Source organism: Giraffa tippelskirchi, chromosome 3, assembly GCF_054371585.1.
Source record: "Giraffa tippelskirchi isolate mGirTip1 chromosome 3, T2T-mGirTip1v1.2.pri, whole genome shotgun sequence".
NCBI classification, from domain to species: domain Eukaryota; kingdom Metazoa; phylum Chordata; class Mammalia; order Artiodactyla; family Giraffidae; genus Giraffa; species Giraffa tippelskirchi.
This window is the reverse complement of record NC_137277.1, coordinates 13,916,461-13,940,364: the sequence shown is the minus strand read 5'-3', so window position 1 is coordinate 13,940,364 and position 23,904 is coordinate 13,916,461. Positions and strand designations below refer to the sequence as shown.

Genomic DNA, 23,904 nt, shown 5'->3' with positions numbered 1-23,904 from the left:
TGATACAACCATTATCTCCTTCAGTTATCATTAGATTGCTCTTAAAATCCTATCCTTTTAAAATCTATCTCTAAATAAACATGACTGAGCTGCTTTTATAATAAACAACAACAACAATCACATGACAGGCTAAAAGGTTCTTTCTATGAACTTCTAGATTTTGATATATGGGTTTTTTATTTTTTTAATGCCTTTTCCTTTTTTAACATGTGCTCATTTCTAAGTTATCTTTCAGCAAACAAAGGGTACCAGAATGTCATTCAAGGAGATGTTTCCAAATTAAAGCTCTCTGTAAAAATGTATATATAAATAGCCCCATGATAAGAAGTAAAACTGCAGAAAGTTAACTGAGTCAGTGGTTCAGAAGTAAGGAGGTAGCAAATCCTCATAAAAATGAAAATAATACTTACAAAAGATAGGAGAACTACAAAAATATAAGGACCTACTGTGACAAGTCGGAGAAGGCAATGGCACCCCACTCCAGTACTCTTGCCTGGAAAATCCCATGGACAGAGGAGCCTGGCAGGCTTCAGTCCATGGGGTCACTAAGAATCGGACACGACTGAGCGACTTCACTTTCACTTTTCACTTTTGTGTATTGGAGAAGGAAATGGCAACCCACTCCAGTGTTCTTGCCTGGAGAATCCCAGGGACAGGGGAGCCTGGTGGGCTGCCATCTATGGGGTCGCACAGAGTCGGACACGACTGAAGTGACTTAGCAGCACTGTGACAAGTGAATCCATGAAAATGCTCTAATTCTTATCATTCATTCAGTATTAATTATGAACCTCTGTGCCTGGTCCTGTGTTAAACACTAGAAATGCAACACTGGAAAACAAAGAGAGCTTAGTCTCCTGAGTCCACAGTTACAGGATCACGTTCTCAAGAAATGAGAAGCTGATGGCCTTGCTAAGCAGACCACTGTAGTTGTAAATTTAGTCCAACCCTTACTCGGCAAAACATTCTTCCCAGACTTCCGTGTTCTTCGTTCCAATTAGAGAAGTAGTATTGCCTTCTAATTCATGATTTCAGGCTAGATTTCCCAAAGTCCTACTGATACTCAGAAGATTTTCTTTCTAAATGAAATCCTAATAGCATTAAGAAACAAAGAAGAGTTAAGAATCAGAAATTTTAAAAAACTTTAAATTTTAAGAAACATTCAAAAGCATCTGGGATCAGACTGATAGAGAAAGTAAAATAAATTCACAGCTGAAAACATCAGCAGTAAAACAGGATGGTTCTTTTCAAGGGAACTCCTCCAAAGCCCCACACTGAGATTTACTTTTACCAGGAGTGACCCATGGAACAACTATCAGACATTTAAAACCTATATAGTCCAGCAGGGTCCCCTCTTGATCTCTCCCTTGCATAATGAGAGCCATGGATACTACTGCTTCTGAACCAAGGGTAAAGCACAAGAATTGGTCTCTTAAATAAAAAAAACAAACATATAAATATTTAAAATAGAAAATGAGCAAGTCCAGGGGGAGGGGCTTCTGCTGTGAATATTGTGTCCTAAGGAAAAAAGCAAAGAAAGTACAGTATCCCTGCCCCCTATAACTGACAGAATGGAGGAATATGTGGAATACACTGCTAAGAGTTAAACAGTTACCTAGCAAAACAACGCCCTCCTTATTTCCATGTTTGTAAAGGAGCTGGTTTTTCTGCAGAGAGCTGACCACACGCTTACACAGAGATAACACTCACACACACACACCAATGGAGGGCTATCTGAGAAGCAGTACAATGCCACTGCAGGGAAAAATCCATGCCAATAACCTATGCTAAATCACCCTAACAGTACTGCATTCAACTAAAGCAAAATACATTTTTCAAGAAAACCAACAGCACAAAGTGAAGATCCAATATGAAAAAACAAAACCTGATCCAAGAGAAAACAGAGAATTCAATAAAAACAACTTTAAAAATAAAATATGTTCAGAGAGGGTTAAAAGGATAGTACATCTATAAAAATGAAAAAGCTGTAAAGAACATGAAAAACAAATGTGACAAGATAAGAGTATCAATATTCCAAAAAGTGAATGGGTGAGCTAAGTAACAAAATGCACAGAGCTGAACACAGAAAATCTGAAAGACAACGTCAAGAAAATCTCCCAGAGGAAGAAACAAAGTCAAGTAGCATGAAAGAAAAGTTAAGAAACATGAACAGGAAGAGGCTTCAAAACTATCTATCAGGCTTTTAGGAGGAAAAGAGCAGAGGGAAAGAAAAATCTAAGAATAGTAAAATAAAGCTTCTCTGAGGTAAAAGGTTTTTTAAGACTAAAAAAAAGGCTACGACATGACAAGGACAAGACAAATAGTGGATAGACCTCAAGAACAAAAGGATACCATACGATCTCAACAGATGTAGAGAAAGCATCGAATACCCTTTCATGATGAACTCAATGAACTCAGAATAGAAGGGAACTTTTTCAATACCAAAAAAGGCCATCTCTGAAAAACATTTGCAATAACATGAAAAAGAATAAACTCTTAGAAATAATTTGAACAAAACAAGGGCAAAATCTACATACCAAGAATTCCAAATTTTATTATTAATAAAAAGAAATTCAGTCAGTTCAGTTCAGTCGCTCAGTCGTGTCCGACCCTTTGCGACCCCATGAACCGCAGCACACCAGGCCTCCCTGTGCATCAACAACTCCTGGAGTCTACCCAAACCCATGTCCTAAATAAATGGAAAGATATCTCATATTCACGGACTGGAAAACAATATTTTTATGAAGTCAATACTCCCCCAAATTAGTCTGCAGAGTCAGCACAACTGCTATAAATTCCATCTGGTCTGTTTACTGAAACTGAAAAGCTGATCCTAAAATTCATATGGAAATACAAGTGATCCCACAGCCAAAAAAGTCTGCAAACTACATTTTAAAAAATTAAAGCGTTTAAGAACATCTTATATAATGTTAAAAGATGTAGCTTTTGAAGAAATAACAGACCTCATATATATATTAAAAAAAAACCTTGTAGACCTTGACAACTATAACTGTCTCATTCAATCAAAACTAATTCAGTGACTAGGACTGTTTTCTTCTCAGTGAATCCAAGAAAATCACTTGGTTTTACAGTGCACAATAATGAAACAACCATAATATTGTAAATGCTCCTTAAACGTTTTCAATTTTTAGAATAATTTATAAAGCAGTAACAATTCAATTATAGTTAAAATAACAAACTAAATATCACAAACAATGTAACAATAACTAAAAAGCTGAAAGATGAAATAGGAAGCTGGGTACCTTAAACCTCTCTCACAATGGGGAGTGTTGATTACATAAAAGATAATTTGAAGTTAAAATGGTATTCAGTACAAAATCTAAAACAAACTCTTAACAGTGGTTATCTCATGAATACAAAGGAAAGAATTTTACTCTTCTCCATCACTTCAATTATTCATAGGTCATGTGCATATACTATTTTTACAATTTAGAAAATTATATGTTTATAATGTTAAACATCAAATTTCCTATGTTGAAATACATAAAATTATGTAGCAGTATGATTTTAAACAAGTTTCCCTTGTGGTTCAGCTGGTAAAGAATCCGCCTGCAATGCGGGAGACCTGGATTCGATCCCTAGGTTGGGAAGATCCCTTGGAGAAGGGAAAGTCTACCCACTCCAGTATTCTGGCCTAGAGAATGCCATGGATGTCCATGGGATCAAACATTCAAAGGATCAGACTTACTTATAATATTCTGCCACCTATTTTTATTTATTAGTATCGATCTATAGGTCTTTCATTGCTAGCACATATACCTCACTTTTTTTTAATGAGGGCAATACTCCCCCAAATTAATCTGCAGAGTCAGCACAACTGCTATAAATTCCATCTGGTCTGGTTTACAGAAATTGAAAAGCTGATCCTAAAATTCATATGGAAATGCAAGGGATCCCATGGCCAAAAGAAACTACAAACTACATAAAATCTATCTCACTTCATTGGTCAACTGTAGAGCATCCCATTGTATATTGTATATACATACTATATTTAACTAGTCCTTATATGCAAGATGCCTTTATTAATTCATACAACATATAATTAAACTGAGTGTATATGAGAGCAGATCCTGTTCCAGCATTGGCGGTGCAGAAGTGAACAAAGTGAAGTCCTTGATCTGATGTCGCTTACATTTCAGTGGAGGGGAGTTAGGATGGGGGTGGGGAGTGAGACGAAGAAGTAAATTATAGCAGGTAAGCTGGTGATAAGGCTAAGAAGAAAAATTAGGGCACAGCAGCTATATAATGTTTGGGGCGAGCAGGAAGGAGTGCTATCTTATATACTACAGCCTTTCTAATAGCTTGTCGATTTAAGCAGAGACTAGAGAGAACCGAGGGGACAAGGCAAGGTGATATCTAGAGGAAGAATGTTAAGGTAAAGGCCCTGAGGTGAGAGACACCCAGGTAGTATTTGAAGAAGAAAGGCAGCCAGTGAGGAGGGAACTTGATGAGGGAGGGAGGCAGCATTAACAGATGTCACAGTGGTGGGCAACAGGCCATGCGAGGTGTTACGTGCCATTATAAACACTTGTGAGCAGGAGAGTGGCACGCCTGGACTTAAGTTCCAATGGGATCACTCTGACCTGCTGAGAACAAAGGCAGAAGCTAACAGTTCAGTTAGGAGGCTGCCACCATGATCTCAGTGGGAGACGAGATTTGAGTGGTCACCGTTAACGGCAGGGGAAGTGGCAGGATTCTGAACATATTTTGAAGGTAAAATCAGTCGACTTGCTGATGGATTCAGAATTAAGATATAAAATAAAGAGATAAGACTAGAATGACTCCAGGATTTTTGAACAATTGTAAGCCGAGAGCTGAAAATTACTGAGATGTGGAAGGAATGGGGGAACAAAGTGAAGAATTCAGCTTCGGTTGTGTTAAATTTGTTATGCCTATTAGACATAGACAACTGACTACATAGGTCTGGAATTCAGGTAAGGGCTCTGGGCTGGAGATGTAAATTTGGAAGTCTTCTGAGTATAGGTGATGACTGAAAGTAAGAAACTAAACGAGATTCTTCTTACCGAAAGATGGTAGACAAGAGGACTAAGACTGAGCCCTGGGGCACTCCAATATTTGGAAATCCAGGAAATGAAGAAGAATCAAAAAGGCAGAAGCAAAGAAAAGACCATGTGCTTAGAGAAGAAGGGACTGATCAACTGCAGCTAATGAATTATACTGAATAAGTTCTGAGAACTGATTGCCGGACTTAGCAACGTGGAGATAACAGGTATTCTTGTTAGAAGTTCCTCTGGAACACTGTGGAGGCACACTGCTTCCAGATTTTTGCAATTTATAAACAATACAATAAACATCTTTGTGTAGTTCATGGGAATGGAATTTCTGGACCCAAGGATATGTAAACTTAACACTGAGATACACTACCAACCTGTCCAAATGACTGTACCAATTTATATATACACATAGCACTGTATGTGTACCAAGAATCACCAAATTTATTAGTCCTTATCAATTTGATAAGTTATTTATTTTGCATTTCTCTATGGCTGAAGTTAACTAATTTTTCACATTGTTAGACATTTGTCCTTTTTTCCCCTGTTAAAACTGCCTGTTCATAGCCTTTGCCTTTTATTTTTTTTAAAGGAAACTGCTTGTCTCTATTAACCAACATTTGTTATATATTAATGCTAACTTTTTTGCTTTTCTCCTTTTTTATCTCATTAAGTTTATATCCCAGTTGGAACTGCAGAGAAGCAAAGAGAAATAGAACTATACCAAAGCTTCTAGGCCTTGGGTTTTTATACTGTTTCCATGTTCCTTCTTCAGATGTGATTACCGTACTACTCCTCTACAAGAAAGCATTCCAAAGCAGAGAGATGCTGGGCCATCATGGTGGCAGTGGAGACGGTGAGAGATGGTCAGATTCTAGATGTAAGTATGTTTTCTGGTAGATTAGATGTAGAATATGAGGAAAAAAGGAGGCATTAAAGATAAAGCCACGTGTATTAGTTCTCTACTGTTCAGCAACAAATTACCCCCAAACTTAAAGAACTGTGAGGTAAATCATGGGTACTGTTTTAAGCAGAGGAAGGAAAGAAAGAGAGAAGGAAGGAAGGGCAGAAGGGATTCAAATAATACACAATGATCCCTATCTAATTATTTTATTATTTTTATCTCCTTTCCTTAAGACACCCACCATTTCATGGCCTTTTTTAATACAACTGCACATGGGTTAATCCCAGAGATTATAGAGATTTATTTGCTCAGAAACCATGGAGCAAATAAGGAGGAAACAGATCACCAGAGAAAATGAACCAGTGAGAGAGAAAGAAACGTTGATCAATGGTAATGTTAGCTCTGAAGGAGGCCCCTAAAAATGGAGGGATAGGGTGATGGGGCTTTCTGTTGCTTTATTGCATCACTGACAACAAACAGGTACTTGGCAGGGCAAAGAAACCAAGAAAAGCAACAACTTTTAAGTCAAACTGCATTATAATTTGGCAAATAAAAAATGGGGTCAAACGTTCATAATAATCAAATTCCTGTTCTTCAAGGAAGAAGAACAAAGTAAGCTGAAAGGAACAAACAGGTAGCCAAATAGTCTTGGAAAAGCAACTGTGCTAATACTCCGAAGAAATGAGAGAAAGCAAGCATGCAGGCTGTCCAGATACCAGAGAGGGGAAAATGACTAGGAAGCATGCCTGCCCCACACTAATATTTTATTAACTTGAATATTACTTCAAGTAAGTGATGGTTGGAGTCTGGAGATTTTATTTTTAATTGTAATGGAACTTAATCTGTATTTTCTGTTCTTTGTCAACCTAAGGTTGTGTTTTCCGTCCCACAGGACACTCAGACTTTGATAGAGCAGTCTCTCTCAGCGCCTTGATCCAAGCGGGGCTGAGCACAAGCACACACCTTTAGAGGTAACACAGAGTTAGAAATCATCATCCCTCTACCAAAATCCTTACTTAAACTCCATCTTGGAGCTCCAGGAAAACAAGGATGTGCATAAATGCAGCCTCAGTACTCACTGAGACAAAAGTGAAGCAGAGGCCAGCTCCCCTCTGTGCCATCTGCTCTGTGTCAAGCCGAGGTTTTGCCAGCATCACTGACATAAGCGTTGGCAGGGCAGACTGCTCCTCTGACACCTCCTTTGCAGCGCTGCCATCTAAACCATAGAGAGGCTGTTCTACTCGCCGCTGGAAAACATTAAAGAAAACACACAAATTATATGACAAAGAAAACATCTGATACTGCCAAACCATGCAACAGATTAAAACAGTTATCAGATATAAGAAGGACTTTAAATCAAAAAACAAAAAACCCTCTGAAAACAAATATGGAGAGTATAGTAACATTATCACTGGATTGTGACCTATCTATAAACCTGAGTTAGTACATTTTAATGGGTCTATATTTACAGAACTCTGAATTTGCAGGTTACTTTGTAGAGTTCAACAAACAACTTCATTATACCCTCAATTTTACAAGGAAATGCTATTTCTAACCTCTAGGTTAATTAAGATTGAGGCATTTGGCCCCTACTTCACTCTCTATTCTATTACCATATTATACCTATATGCAAAATATAAAATAAATACAAACAAAAGAATAATACATCACAATTATGTATGGCTTATTCCAGAAATGTAAGGATAGTTTATTATTCTATCTACTAATGTAATTCACTACATTAATGTTGGTGGGGGAGGGCAGAGAATCAAGATTCTTTCCTTTAGATGCAAAAAGATTTGCACACTGTTGGGCAATACTTTTTTAAAAAAAAACTGTAAGTATCCATTTATAATTCAACAGAGTTATTTTTTCAGAAATGAATATAACTATAATTAATGGTGCTATACTTGAGACACCGTCATTAAAATTAGGAGCTAGACAGGGGTTAACACATTAATATCACAGTCATTCAATCATTCAACATTATCATAGAATTTTTAGCCAAAGTGATAAGGAAAACAATATGAGGTATAAACACTGGAAAATATCAAACATTAGAAAGTGTCAATTTTGGATGATATAACTATTCACAAAGGAAACCAAACAAATCAACTGAAAAACAACAAATAAGAGTTCAGTAAGATGGCCAAATATAAAATAAATACACAAAAATCAATAACTTCCCCATTTATCAACAACTGATTATAATCAGAACAAGTAGCATCAGAAGAAAAAGCAGATTCAAAATTATCTGTAAAATACTTAGAAGGAAACAATATGCAGTTACACGTAAAACAAAAACTATAGTTCACTGACAAATATAAAAGACGACCTACGTTAAATGGCAAAATACTATGCTCCTGAGTTCAAATTTTATATATGTCAAATTTCTCTAAAAGCCAGTGCTTAGGGCTTTTTGTGTATTTTTGTTTCTCTTTTTGCAAGAAAGGGTGTTGTGGTAGTATAGCGATCATCTAGATTCTCCTCTGCTCTTTGGGGAGACAGTTTCTGTGGATTTTCACATTTTAGTTCTGAGGTCCACTTGGAAAAATAATCAAAATTAGCCACGTAATTTCTGATAGCGGATACCAAGGAAACCTGACCAGCTATTAAAACTTATTACAAATCAACACTGGCCTCTCTGGTGGCTCAGTGTTTAAGAATCCACCTGCCAGTGCAGGAGACAACCCTGGCTTGGGATGATCCCCTGGAGAAGAAAATGACAACTCACTCCAATATTCTTGCCTGGGAAACCCCATGGACACAGGAGAGCCCGGTGGGCTCCAGTCCAATGGGGTTGCAAAGAGTCGGACGTGACTTAGCGACTAAACAACAACAACAAAGCAACATTAACCAAATAAGCATAATGCTGGTAAAGGAACAAGCAGACTAATCAGTGGCACAGAAAAATCAGAAAAAGACCCATATAAAATGGATGTATAATTTGTGATTATATTGCATTTCTAATTAGTGGGAATTTTATTACAAAGATGACAGGATATGTACATAGATATTAGAAAAAAGGAAAAGTTCATTACTTCCTTATAGTATACATAAAAATTATAAGAAAATATAAACAAATGCTATTATGACTTTCCAGTGGTGAAGCGCTTTTTAAACATGACATTAAAAACACAAACCACATAGGAACATCCAAGAATAAGACAAAACTAGTAATAAGTCATGAAAAGAAAAACATTGATAAATTTGATCACTTCTAATTTTTTGACTTCTGAACGGTGAAAGTGGACATAAACAAGTTAAAAAACAAATTATAAAGAGGCAGAAAATATTTACACTATAAGTGACAATGAGCTAACAATCTTAATAAATAATGTGCTCCTACCCATCAGCAAGACAAAGCAAATGCTCGAATAAATAAATAGGCAAAGGAACTGAATAAGCATTAAAAGAGAAGTCCAAAAGGCCACTAAACATATGAAAAGATATTAAAATGCAACTTTAAACAAGATATTTTTCTCACTGGCAAAGACTATAATGTAAAATTCAGTATTAGAAGGATAGGAAGAAATTGGGACTCTCAAACTGCTGATGACCTGCTAGCAATTACGTGATGATATTTCATTTTCTTTAATTTTATTTTAAATTGATGCATAGTTGATTTATAATGTTATGTTAGTTTCAGGTATACAGAAAAGTGATTTAGTTATATATATGAAACTGAACACATATTTTCTTTCTCAGATTCTTTTCCCTTATAAGTTATTATAAAATATGAATACAGTTTCCTATTCTATACAGTAAGTCCTTGGTGGTTATTAGTAAGTCCCTGTTGGTTATTATTTTATATATAGTAGTGTGTGTATTAATATGTTAATTCCAAATTCATAATTTATACATCCACCCTTTCCCCTTTATAACCGTAACTTTGTTTTCTATGTCTGTGGGTCTATTTCTATTTTATAAATAAGTTTATTTGTATCATTTTTTAAGATTCCAATATAAGTGATATCATATGATATTTGTCTTTCTCCATCTGGCTTGCTTCATTTAGTATGATAATCTCTAGGTCCTTTCCTGTTGCTGCAAATGGCACTGTTTCATTTTTTTTAATGGCTGAGCAATATTCCAGTGTGTGTGTGTATGTATGTACACACACCACATCTTCTTTATCCACTAGTGATGACATTTTAAAGTGAGCATATTCTTTGACTCGGGAACTAACTCTTTGGGAATTTATCCAAAGGAAACAAATGCATAAGCACAGATGTATACACAAGGATATTCATTACAGCATTACTTAGAGAATACAAGTCTATTGTCTAAATAGATTCATACAATGGAAATGAGGGAATCTGCTATATGAACATACATGTATACATATACGCCCACTAAACTCTTTAGTAATAGCTCTTGTGGAAAGGACTTTATATTTACCAATTCTGAATTATTGGACTTTCATAATCAGCATGTATGTCTTTATCAGGGAAAACTAACATTTACACTTTAGAAAATATAAGTAAAACAGACTAATCAAAGTGATCTGGAAAAAAGAATTTATAGTTTTTTAAAAAAATCTATGAGTAGAAGCCACACCTCCTTAAAAACAACACTTCTACCCCACCCAATAAATTTAAATGCAGGCTCCAGAATTAATACTTCACAACAATAATCTCACTACCTGGCACACGGTATCACTGAAGCTACAATATTAAAACAAATCATTCTGTCATACATTCAATAATTATTTGCCAAGGGCTTAAAAGATCTTTAAATATCTCTGAAAATATAGCAGGTTGGGATGTTTGTACCAACATTCCCTTAGAAAACAACTATAAAGACAGGACAAAATGTTTTTTTAAAAAGATATTAAAAACATTGCAAAGTTGACAAAATAGTAGGGATGTGTCATGGCAAAACCTAACGGAAATAAGGAACACAAAACAGGTAGTAAAAGAAGCATCAAAGTCACATTTGCCCTAAGAACACCCTAAGATCTTGACTTTCCAATCCCTGGGCACCATGTTGCCAAGTGGATAATCACAGGCCAAAGCCCATCCAGCATAGGACGCTGAATATGAAACCCTTCACACTTTCAGCTGTACTTTCAAAGGGTTAAAACCTCAGGGAAAATGTAAGCCAGAAGAAATAGTTCTCTCGCCCTCAGGGAGCTGCAACAGTTGCTTTGGCCATGCAGGGGGTGTGGGCTCCCCTGAGAAATGTTAATACAATCCAAATCAATACTGCTTGGCTGGTTGAAAGAAACAAACTAGCAAATCAAACAAACAAAGCAAGCCATGAATTCAGTAATTTGTAGAGACTGGTAGAATCTCTAGACACTTGAGAGAAGCAAATAAAAATTCTCCCTGGAGAAACATATCTTCATCTTAGACCTCAAAGAAATTTCACAGATAATTTTTTAAGTACAATGAACAGCACATAGACAAAAAACCAAAGCAGAAACAGATTTTTTAAAACTTCAAATACAAAAATTAACAGATTATAAAACAACTATGTCTACTAGATTAAAAAATTACACGGAAGAGAAATAAAAGGATGTCTCACAGTAAAACTGCACAATACCACAAAGTAAAAGTAGCCTGGGGGTTGGGGGGAGAAGGGTAGGTGTGGGTAGGGGAAGCAGAGCAGTTTCTTTCAAAGAAATAACAAGTAAATGAAAACTATTTTCTCAACTGTAACAAAGGGAACCAAAAAAATGGTAATGATATACTTAACTGTGTGGAGAAAAAAACCCAAAAAACAATCTAGATATATACACAGCATAAATATCTTTCAAGAATAAGGGCAAAATAAAGTTATTTCAGCAAACAAAAAAACCTAGAGAGTTAACCCCCAGCAGATAAATACTGTACTAAAGGACTATGGAAGGCAGAAGTAGTTCACTCTTCCACTTCCACTTCTTCCCTAAAGTGGAAGGTGTAATACGTAAAAAGGGAAGAAGAAAAAAGAAAGAAGTAAATAAGTACATGGATGAATCTAAATGAACACTGACAGCATAATAATGTTCTATGAGATATATATATATGTATATACACACACACACATATATATATTTTAAAGGCAAAATATAAACCTACACCACCACCACCAAGGCAGTAGCACAGAAATGGAATCAAAGTTATCACATAACTAGGCTACTGTTAACATCAAACTTTGGCATATTAAAGATACCTGTGGTAACTTCTAAGAGAAACATCACACAGGACCTACCTAGTGGAGGAGAAAAGTATGAAATCATTTTTTAATCCAAATGAAAACAAGCATTGAAGGAAACAGTAACATAGAACAGGCAAGAAATAGGCAACGACAGACACCATTAAAAGCCGGAATATTTAAAACCAGTATAATGATGTTTATTAGTGTAAACAGAATAAATACTGAAGTTTAAAAAAGTTTTTTTTTTTTTGACCATGCCACACAGCTTGCAGGATCTTAATCCCCCAACCAGGGATCGAACCTAGGCCCCAGCAGTGAAAGTGCTGACTCCTAACCACTGGACCACTAGGTAATTTCCCTTACAAAAGATTTTAGACTGAACAAAGAAAAAAATTTCAACTATGTATTTGTCAGATATACTGAAAACATAATAATGAAAAGCTGACAATATAAAAACAGAAATATTTATACAGTGATTTGAATATACTAATATCAGATAAACTGCATTAAGAGCAAAAAGTATCACGAGAAATAAAGAGAATCACTTAGTAATACATACAGCAAAAATATAAATACAGAAAGAAACAAAGTACACCCACAATCATGACAGTCATGAATATACCTCTCTTAGTAACTGACAGAACAAACAGCCGAAAGTCAGAATACAGAAGATTTAAACATGGTGATTAAATGTCATGATTAACAAAACTGTCATAATGACAACACTATAAAGAAAAGCAAATGATAATCACAAAAATTAGAACAGTGGTTGTTTCTCGAGTATTGGGAGGGAGTTGTGATCAGGCGAGGTTTCCAGGGTGCTGGAAATATTTTACTTTCTGACCTAAGTAATGATTAATGGAGTTAACTTCATAATGACTGCCTGGAAACATTTTTTGTGAAGGACCAGACGGAAATATTTTAGGCTTTCCAGGCAACATAACTCTGTGACATATTCTTCTTTGTCTCTACAACTCAAAAAATCTAAAAATCATTCTCGGCCTGCCAATTGTAGGCTGTAGTTTACCAACTCCTGAAATCAAAGGCTCAGGGTTTGTGTACTTTTTTGTATTTAACAAAAAATATAGAAGAATAACTTAGGAGGGAAAAAGCTAAAATAATTCTTTATCTGTTCTTCTATTCTTCTCTTTCAACAAATAGTCTTGAGTTCCCACTGTGTACCCAACACTGTTTTGGGTGTTAGAGACTAAAAACTGAACAAGATCTCTCTTCTATGTCAAGGAGTGAGGGAAATAGTTAAAATTATTCCACTTTTATGTAACAAACAGTGTAAGGGATGGAAACAGTAGTAAATAAAACAAAGGTCCAGTTCTCTTGGGATTAACATTCTGGTGGAAGATGATGGGCAACAAACTAACTGTATAGTTAAAAATTAAGATATGTAAATTAAATAAAAATATTAAAATTATGCCACACAATGATGACAGTGAATGATCTACAACACACAACATGGATGACTTTCACAAAAGTACTGTTGAATGAAAGAAACTAGACACCAGAGTATATTATATACTGTATGACTCCTTTTATACACTGTATAAAAACAAAAAAAACTCATCTATTCTACTATTAGAAGTCAGGACAGTAGCTATCCCCAATGGCAGGGAGGGGGCTAACAACTGAAAGGAAACATAAGGGACTTTCTGGAGGGGCTGGTATTTTGTTTCTTGTGCTAGTACAGTTGGTGAAAATTCATTAAGCTGTAGATGTACATGTATACTCTTTTATATGTATAAATATGAACCAATAAAAATTTAAATATATATATCAAATTTTAAATACATATGCCAGATAGTAATAACCAAGAATTAAAGCAGGATTAGGGACAGAGTTACAAGGTGAGAGGGACTGTTATTCAAAGAAGATGGCCAGGAGAGACCTCTGTTGACAAGGTCATTTTTGAGCAACAGTCGGATGAAGGACTGCTCATCATGCTATTCTAGGAAGAGGAAATAGCAGGTACAAAGGTGCTGAAGTAAAGAGTGCTTCAGGGTGTTCACAGAACTTCCAGGAGGCCAGTGCGGCTTGAGTGGCATGAGGGAGAAGGGGAGCAGATGGAGTCAGGTGGATGTGGGGAGCAAAGATTATGTAGGAGCTTTTAGACCATGTAAGCCTAGAACAGTCTGGACAAGCCCCTGGTCAGTTCTGAACAGGATCTGACTTAAATTTTTCACAGAATCATTCTGGCTACTTACTATATTGAAAATAGGTGAGACACAGGCAGAAACAAGGAGACTACTTTGGAGACTGATGTAGAGAACCAAAAGAATAGAAAAGAGGGTGGATTCAGGTATTTTTAAAAAAGAAAATAGGATTTTGATGGATTAGATATGGGGCATGAAGTTATGATCTGAAAAACTGGACACAGTAAACTGTTATCTACAGGGACAGGGTAGACTGCAAAAAGAGCAATTTGTTGTTGTGCTAGTGAGCAAGAGTTCCTCTGTGGATTTTTTAAAAAATTATTTATTTATCAATTTATTTTTGGCTGGGTCTTCATTGCTGCAGGCTTCTTATTGAGGTGGCTTCTCTTGTTGCAGAGCATAGGCTCTAGGGTGCGCGGGCTCAGTAGTTGTGGCGCACGACCTTAGTTGCTCTGGGGCACGTGGAATCTTCCCAGACCAGGGATCGAACCCATGTTCCCTGCACTGGCAGGCAGATTCCCAACTACTGGACCACCAGGGAAGTCCTACAGACATTTTTTAAGCTGCTCATTTAGTTATATAAGCAGAAATATCAAGGAGAGGTGCATGTAATTTTCAGGGAAATCGATGCCCAAGTAAAGGGCTGGCCAGTTCATGCATCCTAAAAGGCAGATATGGATAAGGACACAAGTAACCTGGTAGATCTGGCAGAGGCACATGGGAAAGTTCTCTTTTGATTGCTTCTATTTTCCTAGCAAAATAAAAAAGTAAAGCCATCAGTTGAGAGAGTGGAGGGGAAGGAATTGCTGCTGGAAGATTGCAGGAAATGACAAAAATATGAAATATTCATCTAGGGGAATGAGCTAACTATGGAAATATAATAGGATTGGCAGCAACTCAGAGGCTCATGAGGCTGGTGGTCACGAACTTAAAGTGAGATCAGTCAGCATGGGTCTATGTGCTTTCCTCTAACCAGGCTGAGCCACTTAGATAAAGGCAAGGAAAAGGTGGAAAATTAGATTTAATCAGGGCTGAGTTTTTTTTCAGGCAAGTATGATGGAGAGAGTGGGGAAAGGGAAACTGAAGGGTATACACAAGTCAGTGATTATAACAATGAAGCACAGAATCTAAGATAGGAGGATAAAATGCAATGGAAAAAGGAAATTACGGTTGGTTTCTATTTAAAACCCAAGACACACTTAGATTTGCACGATAATGAGGCCCAGCCACCATTCACAGGGGTGGCAGGACTGTCTGTGGGTCACTTGAGTACCTCTCTTGTCTTCATTTAAGACCTGACTTAAATGGACACATGATAGATGGGTGGTCACATTACTGAAAACCAAATGAAAAAAAAAAATCTTTTTCAGGAAGAAAAGAGTAGTAAGACAACAAAATTCTACAAATCATATTTGTCCCAAATAGATAATTCTGCAATCTCACTTAACATTTTAAAACTTGTAACTGGTTTAAAACAATGAAAAAACAGATCTATGTCTCCTCAAAAGTTATCTAACAAATCTCAACCTAACCAAACCAATCTACTCATTGAACATTTATAATATTTTTAAATACGGCAATGATGACAAAGTAACAGAAAAAATTTCAGTTGAATACATTTTCCTAAGTGCCTTACTAATTATAATCACCCTAATGAACGCATGTTTTCATGAGACAGAAGAGGGAAAGAAGGATATTTTTAAATAGTTTAACAATACAGAGACTAAATCACTTAAGGAAAAAAGCAATATTAATCAAGTCTGCTGAGGCAGAGAAAAGCAACTTTCTGAAACAGAGACCTAGGATGAAAACTCCTGGTCTCCCTTTTCCCTAAGATCCCATAGCAATACCTGAGGCATCAAGGGACATAATACACTCTTAGGTACAGGGTTCCCATATGGTATCAACAAATCAGCCAAAGGCACTTGAGTGAACTGACACAAAATCCTACATGAGCTGGTTCAGGGAGTCTCAACTTTGGCACTAGTATCATTCTGGACTGGATCATTCTTTGTTGTGGGCACCTGTCCTGTGCATGGCAGGATGTACACCAGCATCCCTGGCCTCCGCCCAGCAGATGCCTATGGCATCATTCCACCCACCCTCTAGTGCTGACCAAAAATTACTTCAACATTACCAAATGTTCCCTGAGGGGATAAACTACCCTGGCCTGAGAACCACTAACTTGGCTGTGATGTTTTTATAGAGTTTCAGATCTCACTCAGAAAACAAACCTATCCCAAATCTGTGCAGCATTAGCTTTTCTACTACATCACTGAGCAAGCCATAAAATTAATTCAAATACCAGGAGCTGACCAAAATTTTTTCAAAGGAATTTAACTACAGGAATATGTAAGTCTGGCCAGGATAAAAACCTAATGTTTGGACGGGAAACCCCTTTCCTGATAGAACAATGAGCTGCAGGCCTAGAAGTAATCAATTTATACTGGGAGAACAGGGTCAGCTCTTATAAAATGTAAACTGACTGGTACAGACTTGAATCTAAGTTAAGTGATTCACAGGTAATGCTATGAACGTTTCTCCTTAAGACTTCACTCCCCTTGGGAAATTAATGGAAGAGAAACTTTGCATGAGTGTTCCTGGGCTTCTTGGTCTCCTACAACAGGTGTCACATTTCTCCAGGTGAATGCTTACCGGTAAGGGATTGGATAAGGAATGTTGCGGTGAGGATCGTGCAACTGGTGGAACACTTCTGCCAGGGCTGGTTCCTGGCCCGCTTCCCCCAGCAAACTGGCCAACAGGGAAAAATGGATATGAATAATTCACAACAGTACTATGCTTCAGATAAGGAGAGTAAAAGATTAATACACAAACAGGTCTTAATTATACACGGTCCCTTTAAGTTTACACATTTTATTCTAGAGAGAAAATGCCATGTAAGTCAAATTCTGCTATCTTTTCAACGAGATTTTAACGAGAAGCTCCAGCAGAAATGTACCAAGATATAAGGAAAACATGGCTAGAAACCTGAAGGTATCCATGATTTTGAAAAGACATAAGAGAAGAATGTTTTCCCTTCTTGTCTCAAAATACATGAAGCAGGAATACAGTGGTACAGTGTATGTTAGTGTCCCCTTCAGTAACCACTAAGGATGGGTCAGCGAGCTTACTACGGGATCCACTGGACTACAGGTAGAGGACAAAAGAAGAGTCCTAGTCATTCCACTTCAACCTCTGTAAGACACAAAACCTAGTCTGGCCAAGAAACGATCACCTCATTTGTGAATTTTTATATCATCACAGACAAGACACATCATGAACAAATTTAAATTTAGGAAGTCAGCAGCTGTTTCCTCTTATAGAGATGGGGCAACATCTGGTTGATGAAGGTGGGGAGGAAGGGGAGGAGAGCACAGTAGAGGCAATATATTCCTTTCTAAAGCCTTAAATGAATGAAAGGATTTAGGTTCTTTTTTTAAAAAAGAAAGTCACTATAGAATTTCTTTTTCCAAAAATTTAACTTACCTCAAAGTAATCACTAATTTTATGTCCCCTAGGAGTGCCTTTCCCTGAAAATAAAACCAAAGTAAGTATAGTTTTTCCAGTAACACAAGTAAACCATCATTTTCTAAAGTGTATTATGTAGTCAATGACTGCCTATGCTGTTACCAATTCAAAAGTCAACTTTACTTTTAACAAATGAGCCAAAATACCTGTTTCCTAAGAACAGAAGACAGTTTTGCCACAAAATAAAACACTGTAATAAGCAGTGAAAGAAAGACCTTTTCACAGCTTGCTTTCCTTTAAGATTCACTCCTCCTTCTTTTACAAGTACACTAACAAAGCTTATGCCACAACTGTAAATCAAAATAAAACTAAATTATAAACTACACCCCCAACTAAGAGGATAAAAAAATTCAAAAAAAATTCATTAGAACTAAATGATTTATTCTATTTCACAAGTAACTTTATATGACCTTGTTACTTTGAGAAAATTTTCTCCCACAAAAGTAAAAAATGATTTGCAGATTAAAAGAATACAAAATGGGGAGAGGGGGCCTTTCATTTCTCAGAAGCTCTTCCATTTCATTTATTCTTTCTTTAATTATTTAAAGAAATCTGGCATTACGACCATTGTACTTACAGATTTATTCCACTAGGAGCCAATTATTCAATTGCGTAACTGACATGGAAGAAGGGTAGGTAAAAGGACAGCCATGTAAATGAAACCATTTCTGCTTGCCTATTATTAACAAACCACTGATCTAGTGCAAGCCATAGTTAAAACTGCTATGCAATCTCTTTTCTGTACCATAAATGCTTAGTCTGAAGACAAATCCATGGCGAGAAGACTATTACTTACAACAGGGAAAACTAGAGTCCCCACAGAACCGACACTGTTTTGTCAAGTGTGTATCATCATAAACAGCCCGATATTCCCTTAAGGAATGCAAATCTACATTGTTAGGAATCCCTGTACGCAAACTAATTAGTGTGAGCTGGAAGTTTTATACCTAAATACAGAAGAATTTATATTTTTACTGGTGTGAAATTATTACTACCTTGGCTAGTTTCATATGGTTCAGCTTTTCTTTTCCGGTTTCGCTGGTCATTCTGTTTTTTCTCAGGAGTCTGTTAAATATCATATACAGCACAATTAGCATTTTGTTCAATTTTTCACGTTATGAAAATTAGAGTGTATGTAAATAATATCAAATTTATAAGGAGATTTAACTGGCTCACAAGTCCTAAATGACTGTCCTACTCTTAGAGCTGGGTCATGGAAAGAATATAAGATCTGGAATCAAACCATTTATACAATTTTTGGCCAACTGCTTGAAATATCAGAGCTTTAATTTACTTATCTGTAAATCACGGTTGCTGCAAAGGCTTAAATGAGCTATTTTATAAAGCACAAATGTAGTACAAGCATCTAGCATATAGTAGGCTCTCAAATAGCAGCTGTTACAATATTTTTTTTCTTTTTGAGGCCACGCCAAACAACTGGTGGGAGAGTAGTTCCCTGACCAGGGATGGAAAATCCAGACCCCAGCAGTGAAAGCGCTGAGTCCTAACCACTGGACCACCAGGGAATCCCAATATTTCTACTTTAAAAGAGCTTAAATCTAACAATTTTTTCCAAAAAGGAAATATCTGCATGATCAGTCAACTGACTATTCTCTTCAGTCTTATCTAAGTGCAAAGTAAGCGGTTATATATTCAGCTAGATTATTCACCTTTAAAATACAAAAAACTTCAAATTTTGTTACTGAAGTCTGTCAGGCCACACTGACTCACTCTGCTAAAGTACTAAGAAGTGCTAAAATTCAAGGACACCTAGACTAATTCAGCTACAACTGGAAATTTCTACCTTTTACTGATTATTATGATTATAGTAATAAAAACCCATCAGGGCCACATGACAACTGTGCAGACACAAAGAGCACACAACTCTAAGGGGAATCATTCACACAGACCCTAATGGGACCCCGAGTCTGCAGTGCTATGGTTTAACCCAGATCTAAAGTGTAGGAATATGAGAAGTCTTGCAATGAAAGTCTTGCAAGAAAAGTCTTTTCTTACCTCTACTTCTTTATCACTCAAGGACCCCACGCTGCACAAGCTCTGGTTGGAAGATTCACTATTGAGTGGCCCCTGAAAAGAAAAAGACAAAAAGGAATCAAAAGAAACTAAGATGACAGCAAAAATGAGAAAGAAGCCATGTGATTGTGATATATATGTCAGGTCAGAGAAACCAAGAATTAACTGCAACACCTCTGAGCCAACTTGAAAAGAACTCCATCCATCATATAGTAGAGGGCACTCATGTTAAAATTCTCTACCTGATGTTATTTTCATTTCCTTTATAAACTCTGAACTCCTGTGCACTTTCCCCTTCTAGAGTACTTCCACATGGAGCAAGTTCATTCTTTAAGGAAAATAAGCAAGGGAAAAACAATTCTCGTGATTCTTGTATCTTACAGTCGCTATCTGAAAGTTGAGATGTTAAGGGTATGTCAAGGGTTCCTCATGAGGGGGCGGTCAGAGACCATAATGAAGGAAAAACTTTTTCGAATCATGCTTTAAAGAGACTGCCAGCTCAAAAAACAGTTACGAAAGACTGACCTCTAAGCCTAACATCCTGAGGATCTCTGCTAGCCCGCTGCTCAGAGAAACTGATGAAAATTATTTTTTAAAACCACCATTCAAAGCCTCTGACAATGGTCCCTAAGGGCAAAGAGCTAATGAAGAAACAACGATTCAATAAAATCTATGAAAAATTTAGCCTGCAAGGTAAAAGTCTGTGGTACCTGAACCAAGATCATGCTTTTCTTCCCATATCCCACCCTCCCATCTCAGCAGGGTTCCAGACTGCTGCACCCAAGAGCACAAGTCCCCTCCTTCCCCCAACTCTCAGTCAAGGGCTTTCTTCCTGAGAGGAGCAGGACTTCAGGCTTCTCATTCCATCCCCAGCATTCTGTCACTGAAGCTAAGTCCCAGCCAAGTACATTGAAGACAGGAGGCTTCCTTCTGCCTAACACCGACTTGTAGAAGGGAGGCTCTGCCTTAGCTTGGTACGCTGAAAATACTGGGACTCCAACAGGCCTCTCGCTCAGCTCGTAAGGTAGTGGTTCAACATCACAAGAGACAAGCTGCTGTGTGCACCCCATCTGTACCTCCACTCCTGGCATTCAGTTCCTAGAGGCTGAACGTTACTCACAGAAAAGCGTTCCTCATTGTCCCCACCCCCAACACCAGAACCCTGGCTTAGATATTTTGCTGGGGGTAAAACGCTGGAACATATAGTACCAAATCTCTTCCCAAAGGACCTGACTTCATTCGCAACAGAGTGTGGACAACTTTAAATCTACAGATATTCAATGGAGACTGTGGTGAAAGACAAGTAGGAAAATATTTGTGTAACAAAGATACAGCCTAGACTGTAGGTCAGTTAGTTAGCAAGAGAGAACCAAGGAATAAGGTACCACCAGGGAGGAGTCATCCTGCAGTCAGAATAAACAGCAAACATTCGTCAAACAGGTATGACTTAAATCAAATCCCTTACGATTATACAGTGGAAGTGAGAAATAGATTCAAGGGATTAGATCTGATAGACAAGAGAGCCTGATGAACTATGGACGGAGGTTTGTGACATTATACAGAAGACAGGGCTCAAGACCATCCCCAAGAAAAAGAAATGCAAAAAAGCAAAATGGCTGTCTGAGGAGGCCTTACAAATAGCTGTGAAAAGAAGAGAAGCGAAAAGCAAAGCAAAAAATGAAAGATATACCCATTTGAATGCAGAGTTCCAAAGAATAGCAAGGAGAGATAAGAAAGTCTTCCTCAGTGATCTGTGCAAAAAATAGAGGAAAACAATAGAATGGGAAAGATGAGCTTTCTTTTAGAAAATTAGAGAATGTTCCAAGGGAGAATGTTCCAAGGGAACATTTCATGCAAAGATAGGCTCAATAAAGGACAGAAATGGTATGGACTTAACAGAAGCAGAAGATATTAAGAAGAAGCGGCAAGAATACACAAAAGAACTATACAAAAAGATCTTCACGACCCAGATAATCACAACGGTGTGTGTGATCACTCACCTAGAACCAGACATCCTGGAATGTGAAGTCAAGTGGACCTTAGGAAGCATCACTACGAACAAAGCTAGTGGAGGTGAGGGAATTCCAGTTGAGCTATTTCAAATCCTAAAAGATGATGCTGTCAGCAAATTTGCAAAACTCAGCAGTGGCCACAGGACCGGAAAAGGTCAGTTTTCGTTCCAATCCCAAAGAAAGGCAATGTCAAAGAATACTCAAACTACCGCACAATTGCACTCATCTCACACGCTAGTAAAGTAATGCTCAAAATTCTCCAAGTGAAGCTTCAAGAGTATGTGAACCGTGAACTTCCAGATGTTCAAGCTGGTTTAAGAAAAGGCAGAGGAACCAGAGATCAAATTGCCAACATCTGCTGGATCATCAAAAAAGCAAGACAGTTCCAGAAAAACATCTATTAATGTTTTATTGACTGTGCCAAAGCCATTAACTGTGCGGATCACCATAAACTGTGGAAAATTCTTAAGGAGATGGGAATACCACATCACCTGACCTTCCTGTTGAGAAATCTGTATGCAGGTCAGGAAGTAACAGAACTAGATGTGGAACAAGAGATTGGTTCCAAATAGGGAAAGGAGTACATCAAGGCTGTATATTGTCACCCTGCTTATTTAACTTATATGCAGAGTACATCATGAGAAACACTGGGCTGGATGAAGCACAAACTGGAATCAAGATTGCTGGGAGAAATATCAATAACCTTAGATAAGCAGATGACACCACCCTTAGGGCAGAAAGCGAAGAACTAAAGAGCCTCTTGATGAAAGTGAAAGAGGAGAGTGAAAAAGTTGGCTTAAAGCTCAACATTCAGAAAACTAAGATCATGTCATTTGGTCCCATCGCTTCATGGCAAATAGATGGAGAAACAGTGGAAACAGTTTCAGACTTTATTTTTGGGGGTTCCAAAATCACTGCAGATGGTGATTGCAACCATGAAATTAAAAGACACTCCATGGAAGAAAAGTTATGACCAACCTAGACAGCATATTAAAAAGCAGAGATATTACTTTACCAACAAAAGTCCATCCAGTCAAGGCTATGGTTTTTCCAGTAGTCATGTATGGATGTGAGAGTTGGACTATAAAGAAAGCTGAGCACCGAAGATTTGATGCTTTTGAACTGTGGTGTTGGAGAAGACTCTTGAGAGTCTCTTGGACTGCAAGGAGATCCAACCAGTTAATCCTAAAGGAAATTAGCCCTGAATATTCAATGGAAGGACTGATGTTGAAGCTGAAACTCCAATACTTTGGCCACCTGATGCCAAGAGCTGACTCATTTGAAAAGACCCTGATGCTGGGAAAGATTGAAGGTGGGAGGAGAAAGGGATGACAGAGGATGAGATGGTTGGATGGCATCACCGACTCAATGGACATGAGTTTGTGTAAACTCCGGGAATTGGTGATGGACAGGGAGGCCTGGTGTGCTGTGATTCATGGGGTCGCAAAGAGCTGGACACAACTGAGCAACTGAACTGAACTGAACTGAGAGGGGCTTATGAGAAGAAGTGAACTGGCAGAAGAAGTAATTAGCAAATCAGAAGACAGAGCAATAGAGATTATGCAAGCTGAAAAATAAACAAATGGAAAAAAAAACAGAAGAAAAATGAACAGAGCTTCAAAGAAATGTGGAAAACTGTTAAGTACATCACCATAATTGGGATACCAGAAGGAGAGGAGAGCAAGAAAGGAGCAGAAAAATTTTATGAAGAAACCGTCTGAAATTTTCTGAAATTCATTAAAAAAAATAATAATAATAACTTACTGATACAAGAAGCTTGATGAACTCCAAGTAGGATAAACAAAAAGCCTCATAAACAAACATACTGTAGGAAAAATACTCGAAGGAAGGTAAAGAAAAAGAGAAAATCTTGAAAGCAGAAATGTCACACATCACTTACAAGGGAATCCCAGTAAGATTAACAGTTGATTTCTGAGCAAAAACAATCATGGCCAAAAGGCAGCTGGATAATATAGTCACAGTGTCAGGTGTGGAGGCAGGGAGTGTTGTGTCAACCAAGACTCTTACATTGGGCAAAGTGTTCTTTCAAAATGAAAGCAAAGGAAAGACTTCTCAGATAAAAAAAGAAA

The 23,904-nt window shown here is 37.3% G+C and overlaps 1 protein-coding gene across 28 annotated transcripts in view; it reads right to left on the bottom strand.

The window, feature by feature from the left end:
• The window catches only part of TLK2 (tousled like kinase 2), a 124,292-nt gene that overhangs the window by 59,226 nt on the left and 41,162 nt on the right, over window positions 1-23,904 (bottom strand). For 15 of the 28 annotated variants that reach the window (XM_081576598.1, XM_081576600.1, XM_081576613.1 and 12 more), the window contains 5 exons: window positions 19,785-19,856; window positions 18,764-18,833; window positions 17,727-17,770; window positions 16,896-16,991; window positions 7,014-7,181 (listed from right to left, as the gene is read on the bottom strand). In XM_081576598.1, coding sequence (XP_081432724.1) covers window positions 7,014-7,181; window positions 16,896-16,991; window positions 17,727-17,770; window positions 18,764-18,833; window positions 19,785-19,856 — 450 coding nt within the window. The remainder of the gene's footprint in view (window positions 1-7,013; window positions 7,182-16,895; window positions 16,992-17,726; window positions 17,771-18,763; window positions 18,834-19,784; window positions 19,857-23,904) is intronic. The other 13 variants (XM_081576606.1, XM_081576610.1, XM_081576620.1 and 10 more) reach the window with 1 other exon arrangement.